General features: G+C 43.1%; 1 protein-coding gene across 1 annotated transcript; it reads left to right on the forward strand.

Annotated features, from left to right (window-relative positions):
* Positions 1-15,813: 15,813 nt before the first annotated feature.
* On the forward strand, positions 15,814-20,484 carry LOC118399816 (transcriptional repressor scratch 2-like). Its single transcript, XM_035796049.2, has 2 exons — positions 15,814-16,454; positions 18,693-20,484. Exons 1-2 carry the CDS (start codon positions 16,304-16,306, stop codon positions 19,526-19,528), a joined length of 987 nt encoding a protein of 328 aa, XP_035651942.1. The 5' UTR covers positions 15,814-16,303; the 3' UTR covers positions 19,529-20,484.
* Positions 20,485-21,890: the final 1,406 nt, after the last annotated feature.

Consider the following 21,890-nt stretch of genomic DNA (forward strand, 5'->3'; position numbering starts at 1 on the left):
AACCTGACAGAGCTTGAGAGGATCTGCAGAGAAGAATGGTAGAAACTTCCCAAACACAGGTGTGCCAAGCTTTAGCATCATACCCAAGAAGAGTTGAGGCTGTAATCGCTGCCAAAGTTGCTTCAACAAAGTACTGAGCAAAGGGTCTGCATACTTATGTAAATGTTTAATTTCAGTTTTTTTTATAAACTTGTTATTGGTTTGCCATCATGTGGTATTGTGTGTAGATTAATTAGGGAGAAACCCAATTTAATACATTTTCAAATAAGGCTATAATGTAATAAAATGTGGAAAAAGTCAAGTAATATATGCCATTTAGCAGACGCTTTTATCCAAAGCGACTTACAGTCATGTGTGCATACATTCTACGTATGGGTGGTCCCGGGGATCGAACCCACTACCCTGGCGTTACAAGCGCCATGCTCTACCAACTGAGCTACAGAAGGACCACAAGTGGTCTGAATACTTTCTGAATGCACTGTAAAATACATTTAACAACAATATAAAAATGCTATAGGGACACATATTAGCTTACATCATTGTGTTTTTGTAACCATTTATAATTGAGCAATAAGGCCCGAGGAGGTGTGGTATATGGCCAATACACCACTACAAAGGATTGTTCCTTTTTTTCTCTCTCTCCTTTATTAAACAGGTTTTTCTCATTGAGATAACATCTCTTTTCCAAGAGAGACCTGGTCCAATAGCAGCACAGGGAACAACGTTTCAGACAAAACAACTTACATACACTAACACAACATTAAACAAAACTATTAACACACATACAGTACAACAAAAACATTTTACGTTAAAAACACGAAAGTCTTGACTAAAAACAGCTGTCCTAAAGATAATTGCACTCTTCTATGATATATACATCGATCAAGTGTTTAAACTCCACCGACGAAACAAGATCATCAAATGTTCAAATGTTCAGGAGAGAATTCCAGGACCACGGAGCTGAGTAACAAAAACTATTTCTACCATGATCTGTTCAAATTTTTGGTGCTGTTAGAAGCAAATGAGAATGGGACCTTAATTGATATTTATTTATTGACCTGGCTGAAAAAGAACAGAGATAAAATTGCATTTGTACCTAATATGGCCTTACAAATCAGTGTATACCAGTGTTTAAGCCTACGCAAGGTCAATGACGACCAGCCAACAGCATTGTAGAGATCACAATAATGTGTTAGACGTTTTTGATTTGTAATGAACCTGAGGGCTGCATGATACACTGAATCAAGTGCTCTCAGGGTAGTGGTTGAGACCTGCATATATATAACATCACTAAAATCTAATACCGACAGTAATGTACATCGTATCAGCTCCTTCCTGGCCTCAAAAGAAAAACAAGCCTTATGCCGGTAATAAAAACCTATTCTCAGATTGAGCTTCCTTATCAAGTTCTCTACATGCACAGTGAAGCTCAGCTTGTCATCAACCCACACACCCAAATATTTGTACACTTTAACTTGCTCTATAGTATGTCCAGCCAATTCAGCAATGACATTATTAGTAACATGCCTGGCATTTGCAAATACCATGCATTTTGTTTTACCCGAATTAGGAACCAGCTTTAAATCATACAGATTAGGTTGTATGATGTTAAATGCTCTTTGGGCATTTTCAAAAACTAAAGATAAACTACTACGACTTGAATAAAGAACAGTATCATCTGCATAAAAATTAACATCCGCTGTTTCAATAAGATCCCAATGAATGAACAACAGTGGGCCCAAATTATAACCTTGCGGAACACCTGAGCACATCTCTACGGACACTACGGATTTACAACCATCCGCCATTACACATTATGTGCGATTTGATAGGTAATTTATAAACCAATCTAGAGCATGACCAATAATTGCACAACATTTTAACCTTTGCACTAACACAGCATGGTCCACAGTGTGAAAAGCCTTCGACAAATCAATAAAGACAGACACACAATGTAACTTCTTATCAACAGCACAGTGGATGTCATTTAAAACCTTCAATGTTGCTGAAACAGTGCTGTGGCCAGACCTAAAACCTTATGCGCAACATGGAGTTCCTGGACAGCCCTTAGCCATGGTATATTGGCCATATATCACAAACCCCAGAGGTGCCTTATTGGTATTATAAACTGGTTACCCAATGTAATTAGAGCAGTAAAAATAAATGTTTTGTTATACCCATGGTATACAGTCTGATATACCACAGCTGTCAGCCAATTTCCATTCAGGGCTTGAATCACCCAGTTTATAATTAAACACAGCAAATGTGGCCCAATATGTAATCCCTATGCTAATTTGATTAAAAAGATTGCAGACATCTGCAAACTGAAATCTCAGGATGTCCAACAAGTTCCCCTGGGTCTTTCTGTGGCAAATGTCAAATGTGACACTAGGCTTTGACGGAAAGACTTCTGTAGCGTCATGCAGATTTTCATGATACTGGAAGGATGGACGTCCTGATTTGACACTGGTCTTTCTCATTTGTCAAAGCCAGAGAGGGTGAAGTAGCCACCCACCCAGAGAGAAGATTTGGGGAAGACCAATTGGGGGAGAAAAGTCCTTTATGAAGTAAGTGGTCATCCGCTGAGTAGGAAACATGTCTGCTCAGAAAATGGGGATTGTTCTCGTCCATCTTGGTACAGTGACTTGCAAGGTGCAGCATCTCTATGGGAAGCAGACCACTGGTCCTCATTCAACAGCTGTTCCCCTTTGGCCGCCGGGCTCAGCCACCGCTCCTCTCCTGCGAGGCCAACGTAGAGATGGAACAAAGAGTTACGTGACCTGGGCGGTTTTTAGGGGAAAGCAGCACAAATTCATCACAATGGGAGACACAGCTGGGGGTGCCCCAGTCTCCTATGGGCTATGTCACACAATATGGAGAACTCTGTGAACTCAAAGGAGTGCCAAAATTAGAGTACACCTCATTATATCAGGGCCTGTATTTATAAAGTTCTTCATAGTAGAAGTGCTGAATAGGATCAGGTCCCTCTTGTCCATGAAGTCTCATTCTTTATGATCTAAAAGGCTAAACTGATTCTAGATCAGCAGTCCTATTCTGCAATGGTTTATGAATATGGCCCCAGCAATATATAGGTTTTCAATCAGGATTTTGGGGGGGTATTGTGGTTTAGGCAATCATTCACATCAACAGCAAATACTTAGAATCACATGATTTAAGATCAGCTAGGCTTATGTGATTTTCCATCAGAACATCTCATTGTAAAAATTATAAGGAAAGTAGACTGTTCTTTTTCATTGAACCATTGGGTAACCCTTTACTTAAAGCCTGAATGAATAATGCATTATGATGCAGGTATTATGCATTGTAAGACCTGTTATGAGCATGTATGACCCCTGTATAATGTCTTATAATGTCTTATCTTATAATCAGTCAATCAATCAATCAATCACATTTTATTTATATAGCCCTTCGTACATCAGCTGATATCTCAAAGTGCTGTACAGAAACCCAGCCCAAAACCCCAAACAGCAAGCAATGCAGGTGTAGAAGCACGGTGGCTAGGAAAAACTCCCTAGAAAGGCCAAAACCTAGGAAGAAACCTAGAGAGGAACCAGGCTATGTGGGGTGGCCAGTCCTCTTCTGGCTGTGTCGGGTGGAGATTATAACAGAACATGGCCAAGATGTTCAAATGTTCATAAATGACCAGCATGGTCGAATAATAACAAGGCAGAACAGTTGAAACTGGAGCAGCAGCACAGTCAAGTGGAATGGGGACAGCAAGGAGTCATCATGTCAGGTCGTCCTGGGGCACGGTCCTTGGGCTCAGGTCCTCCGAGAGAGAGAGAGAAAGAAAAAGAGAATTAGAGAGAGCATATGTGGGGTGGCCAGTCCTCTTCTGGCTGTGCCGGGTGGAGATTATAACAGAACATGGCCAAGATGTTCAAATGTTCATAAATGACCAGCATGGTCAAATAATAGTAAGGCAGAACAGTTGAAACTGGAGCAGCCGCCAACCCAGACAGGATGACCACAACAGTGAATCAACCCACTCAGGTGACGCACCCCCTGCAGGGACAGCATGAGAGAGCCCCAGTAAGCCAGTGACTCAGCCCCTGTAATAGGGTTAGAGGCAGAGAATCCCAGTGGAAAGAGGGGAACTGGCCAGGCAGAGACAGCAAGGGCGGTTCGTTGCTCCAGAGCCTTTCCGTTCACCTTCCCACTCCTGGGCCAGACTACACTCAATCATATGACCCACTGAAGAGATGAGTCTTCAGTAAAGACTTAAAGGTTGAGACCGAGTTTGCGTCTCTGACATGGGTAGGCAGACCGTTCCATAAAAATGGAGCTCTATAGGAGAAAGCCCGCCTCCAGCTGTTTGCTTAGAAATTCTAGGGACAATTAGGAGGCCTGCGTCTTGTGACCGTAGCGTACGTGTAGGTATGTACGGCAGGACCAAATCAGAGAGATAGGTAGGAGCAAGCCCATGTAATGCTTTGTAGGTTAGCAGTAAAACCTTGAAATCAGCCCTTGCTTTGACAGGAAGCCAGTGTAGAGAGGCTAGCACTGGAGTAATATGATCACATTTTTTGGTTCTAGTCAGGATTCTAGCAGCCGTATTTAGCACTAACTGAAGTCTATTTAGTGCTTTATCCGGGTAGCTGGAAAGTAGAGCATTGCAGTAGTCTAACCTAGAAGTGACAAAAGCATGGATTAATTTTTCTGCATAATTTTTGGACAGAAAGTTTCAGATTTTTGCAATATTACGTAGATGGAAAAAAGCTGTCCTCGAAATGGTCTTGATATGTTCTTCAAAAGAGAGATCAGGGTCCAGAGTAACGCCGAGGTCCTTCACAGTTTTATTTGAGACGACTGTACAACCATTAAGATTAATTGTCAGATTCAACAGAAGATCTCTTTGTTTCTTGGGACCTAGAACAAGCATCTCTGTTTTGTCCGAGTTTAATAGTAGAAAGTTTGCAGCCATCCACTTCCTTATGTCTGAAACACATGCTTCTAGCGAGGGCAATTTTGGGGCTTCACCATGTTTCATTGAAATGTACAGCTGTGTGTCATCCGCATAGCAGTGAAAGTTAACATTATGTTTTCGAATAACATCCCCAAGAGGTAAAATGTATAGTGAAAACAATAGTGGTCCTAAAACAGAACCTTGAGGAACACCGAAATTTACAGTTGATTTGTCAGAGGACAAACCATTCACAGAGACAAACTGATATCTTTCCGACAGATAAGATCTACACCAGGCCAGAACATGTCCGTGTAGACCAATTTGGGTTTCCAATCTCTCCAAAAGAATGTGGTGATCGATGGTATCAAAAGCAGCACTAAGGTCTAGGAGCACGAGGACAGATGCAGAGCCTCGGTCCGATGCCATTAAAATGTAATTTACCACCTTCACAAGTGCCGTCTCAGTGCTATGATGGGGTCTAAAACCAGACTGAAGCATTTCGTATACATTGTTTGTCTTCAGGAAGGCAGTGAGTTGCTGTGCAACAGCCTTTTCTAAAATTTTTGAGAGGAATGGAAGATTCGATATAGGCCGATAGTTTTTAATATTTTCTGGGTCAAGGTTTGGCTTTTTCAAGAGAGGCTTTATTACTGCCACTTTTAGTGAGTTTGGTACACATCCAGTGGATAGAGAGCCGTTTATTATGTTCAACATAGGAGGGCCAAGCACAGGAAGCAGCTCTTTCAGTAGTTTAGTTGGAATAGGGTCCAGTATGCAGCTTGAAGGTTTAGAGGCCATGATTATTTTCATCATTGTGTCAAGAGATATAGTACTAAAACACTTGAGCGTCTCTCTTGATCCTAGGTCCTGGCAGAGTTGTGCAGACTCAGGACAACTGAGGTTTGGAGGAATACGCAGGTTTAAAGAGGAGTCTGTAATTTGCTTTCTAATAATCATAATCTTTTCCTCAAAGAAGTTCATGAATTTATCACTGCTAAAGTGAAAGTCATCCTCTCTTGGGGAATGCTGCTTTTTATTTAACTTTGCAACAGTATCAAATAGGAATTTCGGATTGTTCTTATTTTCCTCAATTAAGTTAGAAAAATAGGATGATCGAGCAGCAGTAAGGGCTCTTCGGTACTGCACGGTACCGTCTTTCCAAGCTAGTCGGAAGACTTCCAGTTTGGTGTGGCGCCATTTCCGTTCCAATTTTCTGGAAGCCTGCTTCAGAGCTCGGGTATTTTCTGTGTACCAGGGAGCTAGTTTCTTATGAGAAATGTTTTTAGTTTTTAGGGGTGCAACAGCATCTAGGGTATTGCGCAAGGTTAAATTGAGATCCTCAGTTAGGTGGTTAACTGATTTTTGTCCTCTGGCGTCCTTGGGTAGGCAGAGGGAGTCTGGAAGGGCATCAAGGAATCTTTGTGTTGTCTGTGAATTTATAGCACGACTTTTAATGATCCTCTTGGTTAACCCAGAACTAAAATGTCACGTCAGCTGCATGATTAAGTTCGGGAGCCACTTGGGTGGGGCTCCCGAGTGGCGCAGCAGTCTAAGGCACTGCATGTCAGTGGTTGAGGGCTAATTGCTCAATCACCATATTAGGATAGGAATTCTCAATAATCGGAACCCATCTCTTGCTGCTGGATCAAATGGGTCCAACTGACAAGCAGGACACAGGTGTTTGTAGGATGCCGTTAGGAACTACTGGTAACCTCATGGGTACACTCACAAATACAAAGGAAAGCACCAGCCGAGAGCTGCCCAGTGACACGAGCCTACCAGACGAGTTAAACTACATATATGCAAAAAACACTGAAACATGCATGAAAGCACCAGCTGTCTGTAAGGCTGTGTGATCACGCTCTCCGCAGACGATGTGAGTAAGGCCACTGGGCCAGAAGGATTACCAGGACGTGTACTGTGAGCATGCACTGACCAACTGGTAAGTGTCTTCACTGACATTTCAACCTCTCCCTGTCCGAGTCTGTAATTCCAACATGTTTTAAGCAGACCACCATAGTGCCTGTGCGCAAGACCATTAAGGTAACCTGCCTAAAGACTACCGACTCGTAGCACTCACGTCTGTTGCTATGAAGTGCTTCGAAAGGCTGGTCATGGGGGCGGCAGCGTAGCCTAGTGGTTAGAGTGTTGGACTAGTAACCGGAAGGTTGCGAGTGCAAACCCCCGAGCTGACAAGGTACAAATCTGTCGTTCTGCCCCTGAACAGGCAGTTAACCCACTGTTCCCAGGCCGTCATTGAAAATAAGAATATGTTCTTAACTGACTTGCCTGGTTAAATAAAGATAAAATACATATAAAAAATGGCTCACATTATCCCAGAAACCATAGACCCACTCCAATTTGCATACCGCACTTACAGACCCACAGATGATGCATACTCCACACTGCCCTTTTCCACCTGGACAAAAGGAACACCTATGTGTGAACTACAGCTCAGCGTTCAACACCATAGTGCCCTCAAAGCTCATCAATAAGCTAAGGACCCTGGAACAAAACACCTTCCTTCCTCTGCAACTGGATCCCAGTTCCTGACGGGCCACCCCCATCTGGTGGGACGGCAGCATAGCCTAGTGGTTAGAGCGTTGGACTAGTAACCGGAAGGTTGCAAGTTCAAATCCCGAGCGAACAAGGTACAAATCTGTCATTCTGCCCCTGAACAAGGCAGTTAACCCACTGTTCCTAGGCTGTCATTGAAAATAAGAATTTGTTCTTAACTGACTTGCCTGGTTAAATAAAGGTAAAAAATAAAATAATAAAAAGGGTAGATAGCAACACATCCGTCACGCAGATCCTCAACACAGGGGCCCCTCAGGGGTGTGTGCTCAGTCACCTCCTGTACTCCCTGTTCACTCATGACTGCATGGCCAGGCACGACTCCAACACCATCATTAAGTTTGCCAATGACACAACAGTGGTAGGCCTGATCACTGACAACGATGAGACAGCCTATAGGGAGGAGGTCAGAGACCTGGCCATGTGATGCCAGGACAACAACCTCTCCCTCAATGTGATCAAGATAAAGGAGATGATTGTGGACTACAGGAAAAAGAGGACCGAGCACGCCCCAATTCTCATCGACGGGGCTGCAGTGGAGCAGTTTGAGAGTTTCAAGTTCCTTGGTGTCCACATCACCAACAAACTAACACGGTCCAAGCACACCAAGATAGTCGTGAAGAGGGCACGACAAAAACTATTCCCCCTCAGGAGACTGAAAAGATTTGGCATGGATCCTCAGATCCTCAAAGGGTTCAACAGTTGCACCATCAAGAGCATCCCGACTGGTTGCATCACCACCTGGTATGGCAACTGCTCGGCCTCCGACCGCAAGGCACTACAGAGGGCAGTGGGAACGGCCAAGCTTCCTGCCATCCAGGAACTCTATACCAGGCGGTGTCAGAGGAAGGCCCTAAAAATGGTCTAAGACTCCGGCCACCCTAGTCATAGACTGTTCTCTCTGCTACCGCACGGCAAGCGGAGCGCCAAGTCTAGGTCCATGAAGCTTCTAAACGGCTTCTACCCCCAAGCCATAAGTCTCCTGAACACCTAATCAAATGGCTACCCAGACTGTTGTTATCATCTATGCATAGTCACTTTAATAACTACATGTACATATTGTCTCGTCTCAACTAACCGGTACCCCCGCACATTGACTGTACTGGTACCCCCCTGTATATAGTCTCGATATTGTTATTTTTCTTATTCATATTTTTTTAAAACTGCATGGTTGGTTCGGGGCTCGTAAGTAAGCCTTTCACTGTAACACCTGTTGTAATTCAGCGCATGTGACTAATACAATTTGATTTCATTATTCTGATGCAATAATTCCCATGGCGATGTAGAATGTTCATTCAAATGATGTTAACTGATGTAGCTTATGCTAGGCAGGGCTAACCCGTTTTGGAATATGAATAAGAATATCAAATAGAATATGACTCCAATATACTGTACATACAGTGAGCTCCAACACATTTTTGTTGTTGTTTAGGCTCTGTACTCCAGCTCTTTGGATTTGGAAATGCTACAATGCGACTATGAGGTTAAAGTGCAGACTGTCAGATCTAATTTGAGGGTATTTTCATCCATATCGGGTGAACCGTTTAGAAATTACAGCATGGTTTGCACATAGTCCCACCATTTGTAGGGGACCAAAAGTATTTGGACAAATTCACTTATATGTGTGTTAAAGTAGTAAAAAAAGTATTTGGTCCCATATACATAGCACTCAATGACTACGTCAAGCTTGTGACTCCACACATTTGGTGCATGCATTTGCTGACTGCTACTTCTCTAAATAGTTCTTGCAGAGTTTGGATCTGTGCATTGGGTCATTGTCCTGTTGTAGGAGGAAATTGGCTCCAATTAAGCGTTGTCCACAGGGTATGGCACGGCATTGCAAAATGGAGTGATAAAGCCTCCTTCTTCAAGATCCCCTTTACCCTGTACAAATCTCCAATTTTACCACCACCAAAGCACCCCCAGACCATCACATTGCCTCCACCATGCTTAACAGATGGCGTCAAGTACTCCTCCAGGATCTTTTCATTTTTTTCTGCATCTCACGAATGTTCCTCTTTGTGATCCGAACGCCTCAAACTTAGATTCGTCTGTCCATAACACTTTTTTCCCAATTTTCCTCTGTCCAGTGTCTATGTTCTTTTGACCGTCCTAATCTTTTCTTTTTATTGGCAAGTCTGAGATATGGCTTTTTCTTTGCAACTCTGCCTAGAAGGTCAAAATCCTGGAGTCGCCTCTTCACAGTTGACGTTGGTGTTTTGCAGGTACTAATGAAGCTGCCAGTTGAGGACTTGTGAGGAATCTGTTTCTCAAACTGACACTCTAATGCACTTGTCCTCTTGCTCAGTTGTGCACCGGGGCCTCCCACTCCTCGTTCAATTCTGGTTAGGGCCAGTTTGCGCTGTTCTGTGAAGGGAGAAGTACACAGCATTGTACGAGATCTTCAGTTTCTTGGCAATTTCTCTCATGGAATAGCCTTCATTTCTCAGAACAAGAATAGACTGATGAGTTTCAGAAGATAGTTCTTTGTTTCTGGCCATTTTGAGCCTGTAATCGAACCCACAAATGCTGATGCTCCAGATACTCAACTAGTCTAAAGAAGGCTAGTTGTATTGCTTCTTTAATCAGAACAACAGATTTCAGCTGTGCTAACATAATTGCAAAACGGTTTTCTAATGATCCTTTTAAAATTATAAAATTGGACTAGCTAACACAACGTCATTGGAACACAGGGGTGATCGTTTGCTGATATTGGGCCTCTGTACGCCTATGTAGATATTCCATTTAAAAAGTCAGCTGTTTCCAGCTACAATAGTCATTTACAACATTAACAATGTCTACACTGATATCTAATCAATTTGATGTTATTTTAATGGACAATTATTTTTGCTTTTCTTTCAAAAACAAGGACATTTTTAAGTGACCTCAAACTTTTGAACGGTAGTGTATATCTGATATTTATTAATTTAATGTCGTAAACTTGTGTTCATTAGACCAACTGCCTGATCATCAAATTACATATCTGTAGTCACACACATCTTCATGATTGACTCCACTCTCTGATTGCACTCCATTTGTTGCGTTCAGATGTCAAACACAGACAGAGAGAAGACCAGTTGTGGGAGGAGTCACATGATCCACTGACACACATAGTCCCACACCATTCTCCAGCATGACCCGATGTGTATGAGGCTGCACCGAGCAGTTTTGAGAGGCCCATCTGCTCGTCAATAGTCACACACACACACACACACACACACACACACACACACACACACACACACACACACACACACACACACACACACACACACACACACACACACACACACACACACACACACACACACACACACACACACACACACACACACACACACACACACACACTCGCTCAAAGAGAGTGAGACCCACAACTAGAGTGCCAATTAGCTAAATGAGACAGGTTGTTTACTTTGTGTTTCATTTCGAAGGACGGCGCACATACAGTACATGTATCATTTTGGGTTTGCTTTGAGATTTGTCCCGTTGATTGAAACGGCTATTGATTAAGTTGATCATACTCTGTCATATGTCCTTTTGGACTTTCTCATTAAATAAAAAATGTGTTGATTTTGTTTAGATTCTTGGACATTGGAGAATAGTGGAAGGTGAGTTTTCCCTCCCTTGATAATAATGACAAATAAACAGAGGGAAACTGAGGGCTAGTTCAGCTTACTTGGGGGCTGCAGAGGAGCTGTTGACAAGGTTGTCAGTCTTCTATCTAGCATAGCTCATTTATAATAAAAAAATACTTACCAAAGGCACCCATTCTAAGAAGATAAAGTTATATGTTATATGTTAGTAATCCTGACTTCCCGTCAGGTTTGACTGGAGCCAACTGCTTTGTTAGTGCCGTCGTGCCATACGTGTCGAACCCAGATATTTCCCCCCTTTATTCTGAAAAAAAAACTACAACGGCTGATAAACCAATGCAACTGATAAGGTAAATGGAGAGTCATTTCGGCAAGGTCACTTGGGCCACTGTACATCTCCATCTCACGGCGCCAGGCTTCGGCCCCAATAGCCTGGTCCCAAGGGGAGCAGCTGAGTTGCTGGCTGTCGCATGGCTTTAAGGTGACGGAATGTAGCCCTCTACCAATATCCCACCCCTTACACCCCCTCACACTACTACACGCCCCATTACGAAACCCTGAGCAGATGGCCCCGGGACAAAGAGTGTGAGAGGGTGAGAATTCCCTCCCCCCTGAACACACCCACACCACTTCCCCCCTTAGACCCCCTCCCCTCTAACACACAGCTCGTGGTCTCAGCACTACAGCTGGCCACTATCACACCCATTGTAACCTCTCCTCGAACCCCCCAACACAGACACAGACACACACTTTCCTGCACGTGCCACGTGCCCCTCAATTAGGCCGAATTGATGATGCGTTCTCCCAACATTCCTTTTTCAGCTCATATACAGATACAGTGATCCTCTGGTAGGTAATTCTCCTGCAGGTTAATACTACCACTAATAATTAATAATACTCCCTTTGACAGTGCAATTGAACCGCGAGCGCTGAAGGGCTATCTGACAAAGAGCCATTTAGTGTAAGTGCTCTCAAGGCCACCGGATGACACTTGTATAGACAATGTCACCCCAAGTGGCACCATCAGTTGATTGCATATTGAATAGGGACAAGGGAAGTGATATGTGCTATATATGATATATGATTAGGAATATGCAGTATTATTGGCAAGCATGAAGTCCCAAGGCCAAGTGTCCTCCTACGAAAGTTCATTCACTCTGGATGTGTCCCAAATGAGACCCTACTCTCCACATTTTAACCAGAGCCCTATGGGTCCAGGTAAAAAAGTAGTGCACTATATAGGGATATGGTGACATTTGAGGCGCAAGCCCCTTTATCAATATCAGGAGCCAAGGACAACGGGATGCTATTGGGACATTTAGCCAATAAAATCGGGTTATTTCAGTAATGCGATAGACATAAATGGTGCGACATAATCTTTTTTTTTTATGGCTTATCAGTGTAGTGGACACATGTTCTTTTTCTGAGACACAATAGAATGCACCAAACAGGCACTCGTCAGCATTTTAAACATTGTGTAATGTCATTGATCTACTGTCTGGAGCTGACCGTTGCATGTTGTTTCTATATTTATTTTGTATTTTTATACAGGGGGTTGTTTGAGCGAAAATGGCCACAGTCCACGTTTTAGCGCTATAAAAGAAATAATCATGTTCTTGTGTCCTGTGTTCCTGGTTTGTAATGTATCATTATTGATCAATAAGAACACAATCACAAGTACTATTGAAATGAATGTCTCATGCAGTACAGTACATTTCTCCTATTGTCTGCACTAGCATCCATCCAGATCAGGCATCATGTCACAGCTTTCTCCTCCTAATGCACCTTATTCTCTCTTCTTCTGCCTTCTGTAGGTCTCAGTTCCCAGGAGACCTGGTCCTCCTCACACCACCACAACGGATGGACATCGTGGACAAAGACCGTTGGGAGGGAGGGAGTGACACGTTTGATTGATGACCACCGAAATGGAGAGGAGAGAGACGGACAGAATCCTTTTATCAGGATTGAGGCCCGACTAGATTAAAATGTAGTTGTACAACCCCCGTTGTGCCCCCCAACAGCTTTCCACCCTACTCCATCTCTCCCCCCTTATCACAACATCTAATGGGTTGATGTTTTTCTCGTATCTCTTTCCGTGACCTCTCATCAGACCTTCTTGTTAAGGTCTTTCTGTGGGATAGGGATGGTGAGGATCGAGTTGATTGTACATGCCTTTTCAAGTCACCTCAAAATTCAAGTGGCGTTTTTGTCATGTGTTTGTCCTATGCAGAATCCCTGTGGTCCATGTAGCATTGTTTTCCCGAGCAGAAATACAGCTGAAGTCAAGAAAATGTTTATGTGCATTATGGGTACTGTATGTATAAAGACTACACAAAAAGTATTTTTTTTAAAGAATAATTCTTCATTTTGAACTCGGTACATACTCAGAAATAAGTGAGTGAAGGTGAAAACAAGTTAATTCCTTTCTTTTCTCAGATTCACTCACTGGTTACTGCCGATTAATGGACAAGACAATCAGGCTCATTCATTGGCTTGCAGCTGTCTCATTGTCAGGTGCTGAAGAAAGCAACTTTAGCGAAGCGCTGAAAAGACGTTCTTTGTGAAAAGGACCTGCATTTGTTTTGCAGAGGGCCCTCCACCAATGACTGGATGCGATTAGCACAAATTATCTCAATTATCTCTACTAAAACAGACAACAATAGCCCCTCCCTACTAACACACTGTATGGCCTATTTGCTATGCGGTTAGCTAGTCACATAGTGCATAGTCGCACACAAAATTAATCAATGTTGTGTATGGAGTAAAAACACACGTTGTACTTTATGTGTAAGTAGCTTTACAGATTTGCAGGATTGCACATTTTCTACCATTACCTTGTTCCTTGTATGAGTAAAACACTTGTTTCCCCCAAAAGAAATTAAACACAAAAGGAGTGAAATTAGGCGTATCACTTTTCTTGTTGTTGGAGAGGGTTTTCCTTCTGTTCGTGCCTTAGCAAAAATACATCCAAAGACTTTTCAAGGCCCACGATTTAGTCCAACTGTACCTTTAGAATCTATAAACCCACCTGTGTGTGTGTATCCTCACTGTCCAGGCCTTGGTAAAGCCGAGTACCAGCCGCCAGACCAAAAGTCACATCCGGTTGACGTTGGGGTCAAGATATTCTTAAGTGGACATAAAACTGCCAGAAACCTACAATCAGGGATGAGAGTGAACAATAGCAGCTGTGGTCTCAGCACTGATTGCAGTATCTCTGAAATGTCAACAATGTAAATGTAAAATGTGGAAGTGGTTTATGCTGAGGAGATACACATCGCAATGTAATGTTCATTACATCCAATTCAATATGTACGGCTGATGGCTACATTCACATTTTACAGCCTCTGCCACATATATGTACATGTAACTACCAAAATAAAGGAAGCTCCAACATAAAGTGCATTAATAAGGCGTTGGGCCACCACGAGCCGCCAGAACAGCTTCAATGCACATTGGCATAGATTCTACAACTGTCTTGAATTTTGGTGTTTTGTTGATGGTGGTGGAAAACGCTGTCTCAGGCGCCGCTGGGTTGAGATCTGGTGACTGAGACACACAAACCCTTTACACCCTCTATGCTCCCTCTTTCAAAGTCACTGAGATCTCTTCTTCTCGTCATGGTAGCCAAAATAATGGGCTGCCCAGCATTTTTTATACATGACCCTAAGCATGATGGGATGTTTTAATTTCTTAATTAACTCAGGAACCACACCTGTGTGGAAGCACCTGTTTTCAATTGACTTCAATATACTACCTCATTTAAATGTTTCCTTTATTTTTGGCAGTTGCCTATATATTACCTTTGGTTAAAATCCATATCCCCATTTACAGGAGGTTGGTGGCACCTTAATTGGGGAGGATGGGCTCGTGGTATTCAAATCAAAATCAAATCAAATGTATTTATATAGCCCTTCGTACATCAGTTGATATCTCAAAGTGCTGTACAGAAACCCAGCCTAAAACCCCAAACAGCAAGCAATGCAGTTGTTGAAGCATGTTGGCTAGGAAAAACTCCCTAGAAAGGCCAAAACCTAGGAAGAAACCTAGAGAGGAACCAGGCTATGAGGGGTGGCCAGTCCTCTTCTGGCTGTGCCGGGTGGAGATTATAACAGAACATGGCCAAGATGTTCAAATGTTCATAAATGACCAGCATGGTCAAATAATAGGTCTGGAACAGGTAGCAAGTCCGGTGAACAGGTCAGGATTCCATAGCCGCAGGCAGAACAGTTGAAACTGGAGCAGCAGCACGGCCAGGTGGACTGGGGACAGCAAGGAGTCATCATGCCAGGTAGTCCAGTATTGGCTGGAGCAGAATAAGTGGAATGGTATCAAACACATGGTTTATATGTGTTTGATGCCATTCCATTTGCTCAGTTACAGCCATTACCATGAGCTGTCCTCCCATCAGCAGCCTCCACTGCTACTTACACATACTTATAAAAGAAGATTAGCATTATGAAATCAAATTCCATTAATCAGCATTTAGCTGTTAAATATTCTAATATCTGCAGAAGGGGGTAAGACAATAGGAGACAAGATGTTGTGTGTAGTGTCACCCACGTGTTTCAGCCATGCTATTGTCTGCTCTCTCTCTCTGTGTGAGCGGAGTGATGAAGGGGTAAAAGAGTGGGGGTGGGAGGGGAGGAGGGGGAGATGGCTGCAATGTGCATGTGCACTGTGTGTGTGTGTGTGTGTGTGTGTGTGTGTGTGTGTGTATGCGCGCTGGCATGCACAGACGGCTTGTGGTAATTTGATGTGTGTCCCCGGGGATGTTTGATGGATTAATGCTAAGCAGGCTCCCTTTTCCAAAGGCACCACCTGATCTTAGGGGACTCGTGTTCCATATAAAAGCCTGTGCGAGTGCTGAGCTCAGCTAGTCTAGCCATCTCCTCTTCTCTCACCCTCTGTCTCTCTACACTTTATTTATTTCTCTGTGTTCTTTCTCCTATCCTTTGTCTTTCAATTTTCCCTTTCTCTTCTGTCCTTTCTGTTTCTCTTCCTTCTGGCATTCAGACTGAGGCTTTTCAGGCTATTCAGGCCTGGGAGTTTTAGCAGTGAGGGAAATCTCAGAGCATCTTTAAGCATCGTCCACCACCATTTTGGTTTTCTTTGACTTGAGGCCTTTTCTAAAGGGTGCAGGTCTTTGACTTTTTTCCTGTGCAGTTTTGTTCTTCATATGTGGCATTAGGAACAGCCCGTCAAGAAAATGCCACGTTCCTTTTTGGTGAAGCAACTGAAGGTCCACGATTTCTCCTCCTTCAATCATCCTCATCAGCATCACAACGATGGATCGTACACACTCACACGTGCCATCACTGAGTCCACCACCAACTTGGCGGTCCATTTGAGTGAAAATGGTGGGTCTAGATTACTTTAAAATTCTGTCTACACATTGAAAACAAAAAGTGCATTTTCATCATTAATTTGCTTGCTGTATATTTGTTATTAATTTATTTTTATTTAACCTTTATTTAACTAAGCAAGTCAGTTAAGAACAAATTCTTATTTCCAATGACGGCCTACCCCAACCAAACCCTAACGACGCTGGACCAATTTTGCGCCGCCCTATGGGACTCCCAATCACGGCCGGTTGTGATACAGCCTGGAATCAAACCAGGGTCTGTAGTGACACCTCTAGCACTGAGATGCAGTGCCTTAGACCACAGCGCCACTCAGGAGTATATAGATTAGAGTTGTAGGTTTTAGATATTTTTTTTGTTGCAATACTGTATTTGTTCAGAAATGAAAAAATCACAAAAGCATTTGTTTTAAAAATTACTTTTATTTAAAAAAATATTCAGTAAACGGATCAACCTCTTGATCCATGTCTTCTGACATGAAGCCTGTGATGTTGTGTTTTCAATTCAATCCTTTTGTTTTCTAACTCCAGTGATGCTAAATAGTATTCAGGTCACACTGGACCAATCAATTTAATACTGCGCAGATCACACAACAGGCTTTAATACTATTGTGTACATGCATAATGGTATACATGGATGCGTACATTAGGCTTGAAATCCCATCCAAGCCTTTGTGAGGTCCAAACCTCTCCATCACCACCAGAAAGCAGATATCCACATGGGACTGGTTTGTCCTTAGCTGTTATTCTTGTAAGTCGCTCTGGATAAGAGCGTCTGCTAAATGACTTAAATGTAAATGTAAATGTAATTCTTGAGCTTTTCCCCTTATCATCACCAACCCCCCTCCATATCTCCATCTCCTCATCCTCCTCCATCCCATCTGATCTTACAGGATGCTAGATACCCACAGGGGGTCGAATTGCAGAAATTAAATCCCTCTCTCTCCCCCTCTAAAATCCATTGACAAAATATAATGTTTCTCTGATGAATTGACAAAACTCAATGTTAAATGGTGAAAAAGAGCATACATTAGAACATATTACCTTAAATGGAAAAGGGCAACATGCTTTATGTAACATCATTTGTTTATGATGTCACAAAATGGATTCAAAAAAATGAGAGGGGAGTACAAACAACTTTAGATGTACAGGTTTTGTCAACTCATACTGTGATTTCAGGGCTAAACACTTCATCGAAAATTTGTGGTGTGTTTTGTTCTTGTTGTTGGTGGAATGTCCTTCATAACCACAGAGCTTTGGCTTGCCGGATAATCTGTTCCCAGATTTAGGATGCCAGCTGTCTGAATCCCTTTGTGTTGCAGGGGGAGCTTAATATACTGCTGTCAAGATCAGACTATAACTCCTCCTTTCCATCCCCATCCTCAAATGACACTGCACGTGTCATTCAATCTCTCTATTACCATACTCACAGGCACCTTCAACACGCCACTAATGGAGAATGATCTGCTTGAAATGAATTAGAGCTTTGGGGAATTTCTCTTCTTAGACATTCTATTTTGGCCCAGATTTATATATGGTGGCATTGGATGGGAAGGTGACAGGTGGATCGGTTGTGGAGAACTAACAAGTGTGTTTAATTTTATGACTGTTGTGTAAATGCATAGAACTTGTGTTTCGTATGTGATGGTGTTTTTGATGTAGCTAGCAATGATTGTCCTTAGATGCGTCCCAAATGGCACCCTATTCCCTATGGGCCCTGGTCAAAAGTAGTGCATTATATAGGGAATATGGTGCCATTTGGGATACAACCCTTGTTCTGAGCCGGATGAGTTATTGATCGCTGAAAAACGGTGCACTGAAGAGTCATTCATATTTAATTCGCAAATCTTGCTGAACCAAGTACTTGCTTTTGGTTTCTTGTATAGTTTCATATTGATTCGCAACGCATGGAAGATCCAGCTCACTGGACACACACTGGTTGAATCAACGTCGTTTCCATGTAATTTCAATGAAATTATGTTGAACTAATGTTGAACAGACGTTGAATCGATGTCTGTGCCCAGTGAGAGGTTTTTATTCAATGTCTCAACAAAAAAAACAAAAAAACAACAAGATGCTTTCAACTGGCATCAGAAAGAGTGCTGGAATCATAAAACCATAACATCCTCGACCCCAAAACCTATTTTGTAACAAATAATTTAGTAAATATGTGTATACATTTTTATAAATGTATGCCCTTATTTATTCAAAATCTTTCTCTTCCAACCTGCTACAGGCTACATCCAGGATTATGTCATCCCCTCAATATGCCAGAGCACAAAGGAGCTGGGTTCGAAGCGGCAGACCGGGCTCTCTGTGGGGCCCCTGTACTCTCTGGGGAGCACGGGGAGCAGTGGGGGGGAGGACTACTCTGACCATGACATGGAGCAGCCCGACAGCCCCCACTCGAGCGTCACCACCGAGTCGGAGAGCAGCATCTACTACCCAGTGGACGCTTTCCTCATCTCCGACGGCCGCTCTCGAACAAGGGCCAACCACAGGCACCAACACAAGGAAGGTGAGGAGAGAGATAGCAGTACAGAAGAAAGCTCCACAGGAGCCACAGCGGCTAAGGCTGCCAAAGGGAAGTCCGGGAAATCCAAGGGACCGGGCCGCCACACGTGTGGCGAATGTGGCAAGACCTACGCCACTTCATCCAACCTGAGCCGCCACAAGCAGACGCACCGCAGCCTGGACGGCCAGCAGGCCAGGACGTGCCTCACGTGCCACAAGGCCTATGTGTCCATGCCGGCGCTGGCCATGCACATGCTCACCCACGACCTGCGGCACGAGTGCAGCGTGTGCAGCAAGGCGTTCAGCCGGCCGTGGCTGCTGCAGGGTCACATGCGCTCGCACACGGGCGAAAAACCATTTGCCTGTGCCCACTGCGGCAAAGCGTTTGCGGACCGCTCCAACCTGCGTGCCCACATGCAGACACACTCAGCCTTCAAGCACTATGAGTGCAAGCACTGCGGCAAGAGCTTTGTACTCAAGTCCTACCTGAACAAGCACTACGAGTCGGCCTGCTTCAAGGGCTCTGGAGACGAAGAGGACTGCTGCTCTGAGGACTGATCAGGGATCAGTTTATTTTCTATTTCAGCTTATTTATCCAGGTTGGTTTCACTGAGATAACATCTTCTTACAAGAGAGACCCGGGTTGTGTTCATTAGGGCATATAACAGAAAATATTTTAAAATGCTTCGTAACTGAAAGCGAAAATGAGGGTTTCTTATTGGACAAATCCAGGTAGTCCCTCTCTTTGTTTCAGTCCCATTTCTTCCATTCGGTGCCTAATAAACACATCCCTTGTCAAAGAGAGCACTCCTCAACACTCGTCTTCCTCTTCCTGCCTTTTGGTAGAGAGCAATAATAATGGCATTGAGGGTTGTTCAAGAACATAGAAGATAACTGATGATGAGGACTGAATAACTTCTTAAAATGTCAATATTTTTTTTTCAATATTTATTTTATGAATTCTTATTTATTTACTTGCAATAATTTACATTCCAGTATTATTTTTATATGCCAATTAGCTCTTAATTCCCCTTAAACATGTCTTCCACAAGAGACATATTTGTTTATTTATTAATCTTTTCATTTATGTATTTATTTATTTATCAAATGATGAAATGATTGGTTATGTTGTGAATTGATTTGATTTATGAATTGAACATCTTATAAAATGCTGTAATATATTTCTGAGACTAAGTAGTGCTATATCTGATCTCATTCACAATAGTTGTTGATATATTTGTGTTCTACGTAGGAAATTATTAATATGCCCCTTTGGTTTTGAATCTATGCAAAGGATGTAATTGTAAGCTACAATGTGATAGTCAGACATGTAAAGACATGTAAAGTCAATTTTTTATACCATTATTAAGGATTGGTACCATTAATTATTTGCCCTATGTAGGTCTACAATACAGCTGTTGAATTTGAATTGTACTCAACTTTGTCATGAAAAGCCTTGAAAAAATGCCTTGAACTTTTACCAAGTAATATTAATTATTAAAATATCATATTTTCACTAAGTTGTTCTCTGTGCCGTGTTCCATTTTCAAGGGGTCAACCATCATCAACTTAACACACATGTTCACTCGAGGTAACATTATCTGACACATAAACCATTAAGAAAACAAAAGTATCAACGAATTCAGAATACATTTTGTTCGAATCCTTCTTGCTTCACACAACAACTTTGAGTTAATTCAACTAACAAATAACAGACAACCAACCATCAGTTATTTACTTTAACTGTAGCTCTTCTCTTGACCAGCAGAGGGGGCTACCACTTTTATGAAAAAGGATCCATCAAACAAACATGGTTTGTACGACCAACCAGTCAGTCCTTAGTATACAGTACATAGGGAAAACCACCATGTAGGGTGTGACAGCAGTGTGTTTCCCCCATGCTTGTGCCTCCAGAGAGACAGTCAGAGAGCCAGTCAGAGTGCCATCCGGATCTAGTTTGGGTCAGAGGCTCTCCACTGGCCCGGCTCGGCCCCCTAACCACACCACGCTGTGGGGCTGAGGACAGGATGTGGACTGGGTCAGGTGTCATGAGAACCAGGCCCCTTTCCCCCCTCTGGCCCAGACAGGGGCCCAGAAACTTCCCTTTTCGGCCCCCGGCCACTGGGTCCCCCATGGGAAAGTACAGCTATGTGTCTCAGTGCACTCCAGACTACTATTTTTAGACACAATGCGGTCCGTACACACAAACACCCATCCCACATACACACGCTATTCTAAACCACAGTCCATGAAAAGGATGTACCTAGCTATTAAAAACAGCCAAACCCCACACACTATACATAAAAAAACATCAAAACAATTAACAAAAGAATCCGTATCCCCACTCCAGGTCCACTCTCAGCCAATCGCGACTGAGGATACAAGCGGCCCAAATCAAGAGCACGTTACGTCAGAGGGATATAGCGGAAGAGGCCTTTTATAGCCTACCTTTATTAAATCTGATCAAATCTTCAACCTTGGAAGTAGGATCATAAAAGAGGAGCTTTCATGGCCCGCCTTGTAGGTTCTTGTAGATTCTCCAGCCTGATAAACTAGCCGGCCCGTGAACACCATGGAGTTGAGACAAGGGTCCCGAGGTCCCATGCGGTCCAAGAGGAAGCTGTCTAATGTGGGTCAGAGGAACCGCAGGCCCAGCCAGGCGACCATTAAGGCCTGTTAGCAGGCTTCTCCAAAGAATCGTCGCGTGTGAGAACACTTCCTGTTGTGATCGAGGGGTGGACCTCCAAACTGTCTGGGAGAGATGAGGGTCTCAGAGGAGATGATGATGACATGATAGTTAGTTCATCAAACCTCGGCACCTTCCCCGTTTGGATATCCGTCCGTCCCACCAAAAATACCACCCAAATGTCCCCAGGTCAATACTTGACCCAGCAAGTGTAACCTTGAGAGACTGTCACCT

Source organism: Oncorhynchus keta, chromosome 21 (assembly GCF_023373465.1).
Source record: "Oncorhynchus keta strain PuntledgeMale-10-30-2019 chromosome 21, Oket_V2, whole genome shotgun sequence".
NCBI lineage: Eukaryota > Metazoa > Chordata > Actinopteri > Salmoniformes > Salmonidae > Oncorhynchus > Oncorhynchus keta.

Coding starts and splice junctions, on each gene's coding strand:
- LOC118399816 (XM_035796049.2), top strand. CDS start 16,304: ATGCCACGTTCCTTTTTGGTGAAGCAACTGAAGGTCCACGATTTCTCC. Junction 16,455..18,692: donor GGTCCATTTGAGTGAAAATG/GTGGGTCTAGAT, acceptor AACCTGCTACAG/GCTACATCCAGGATTATGTC.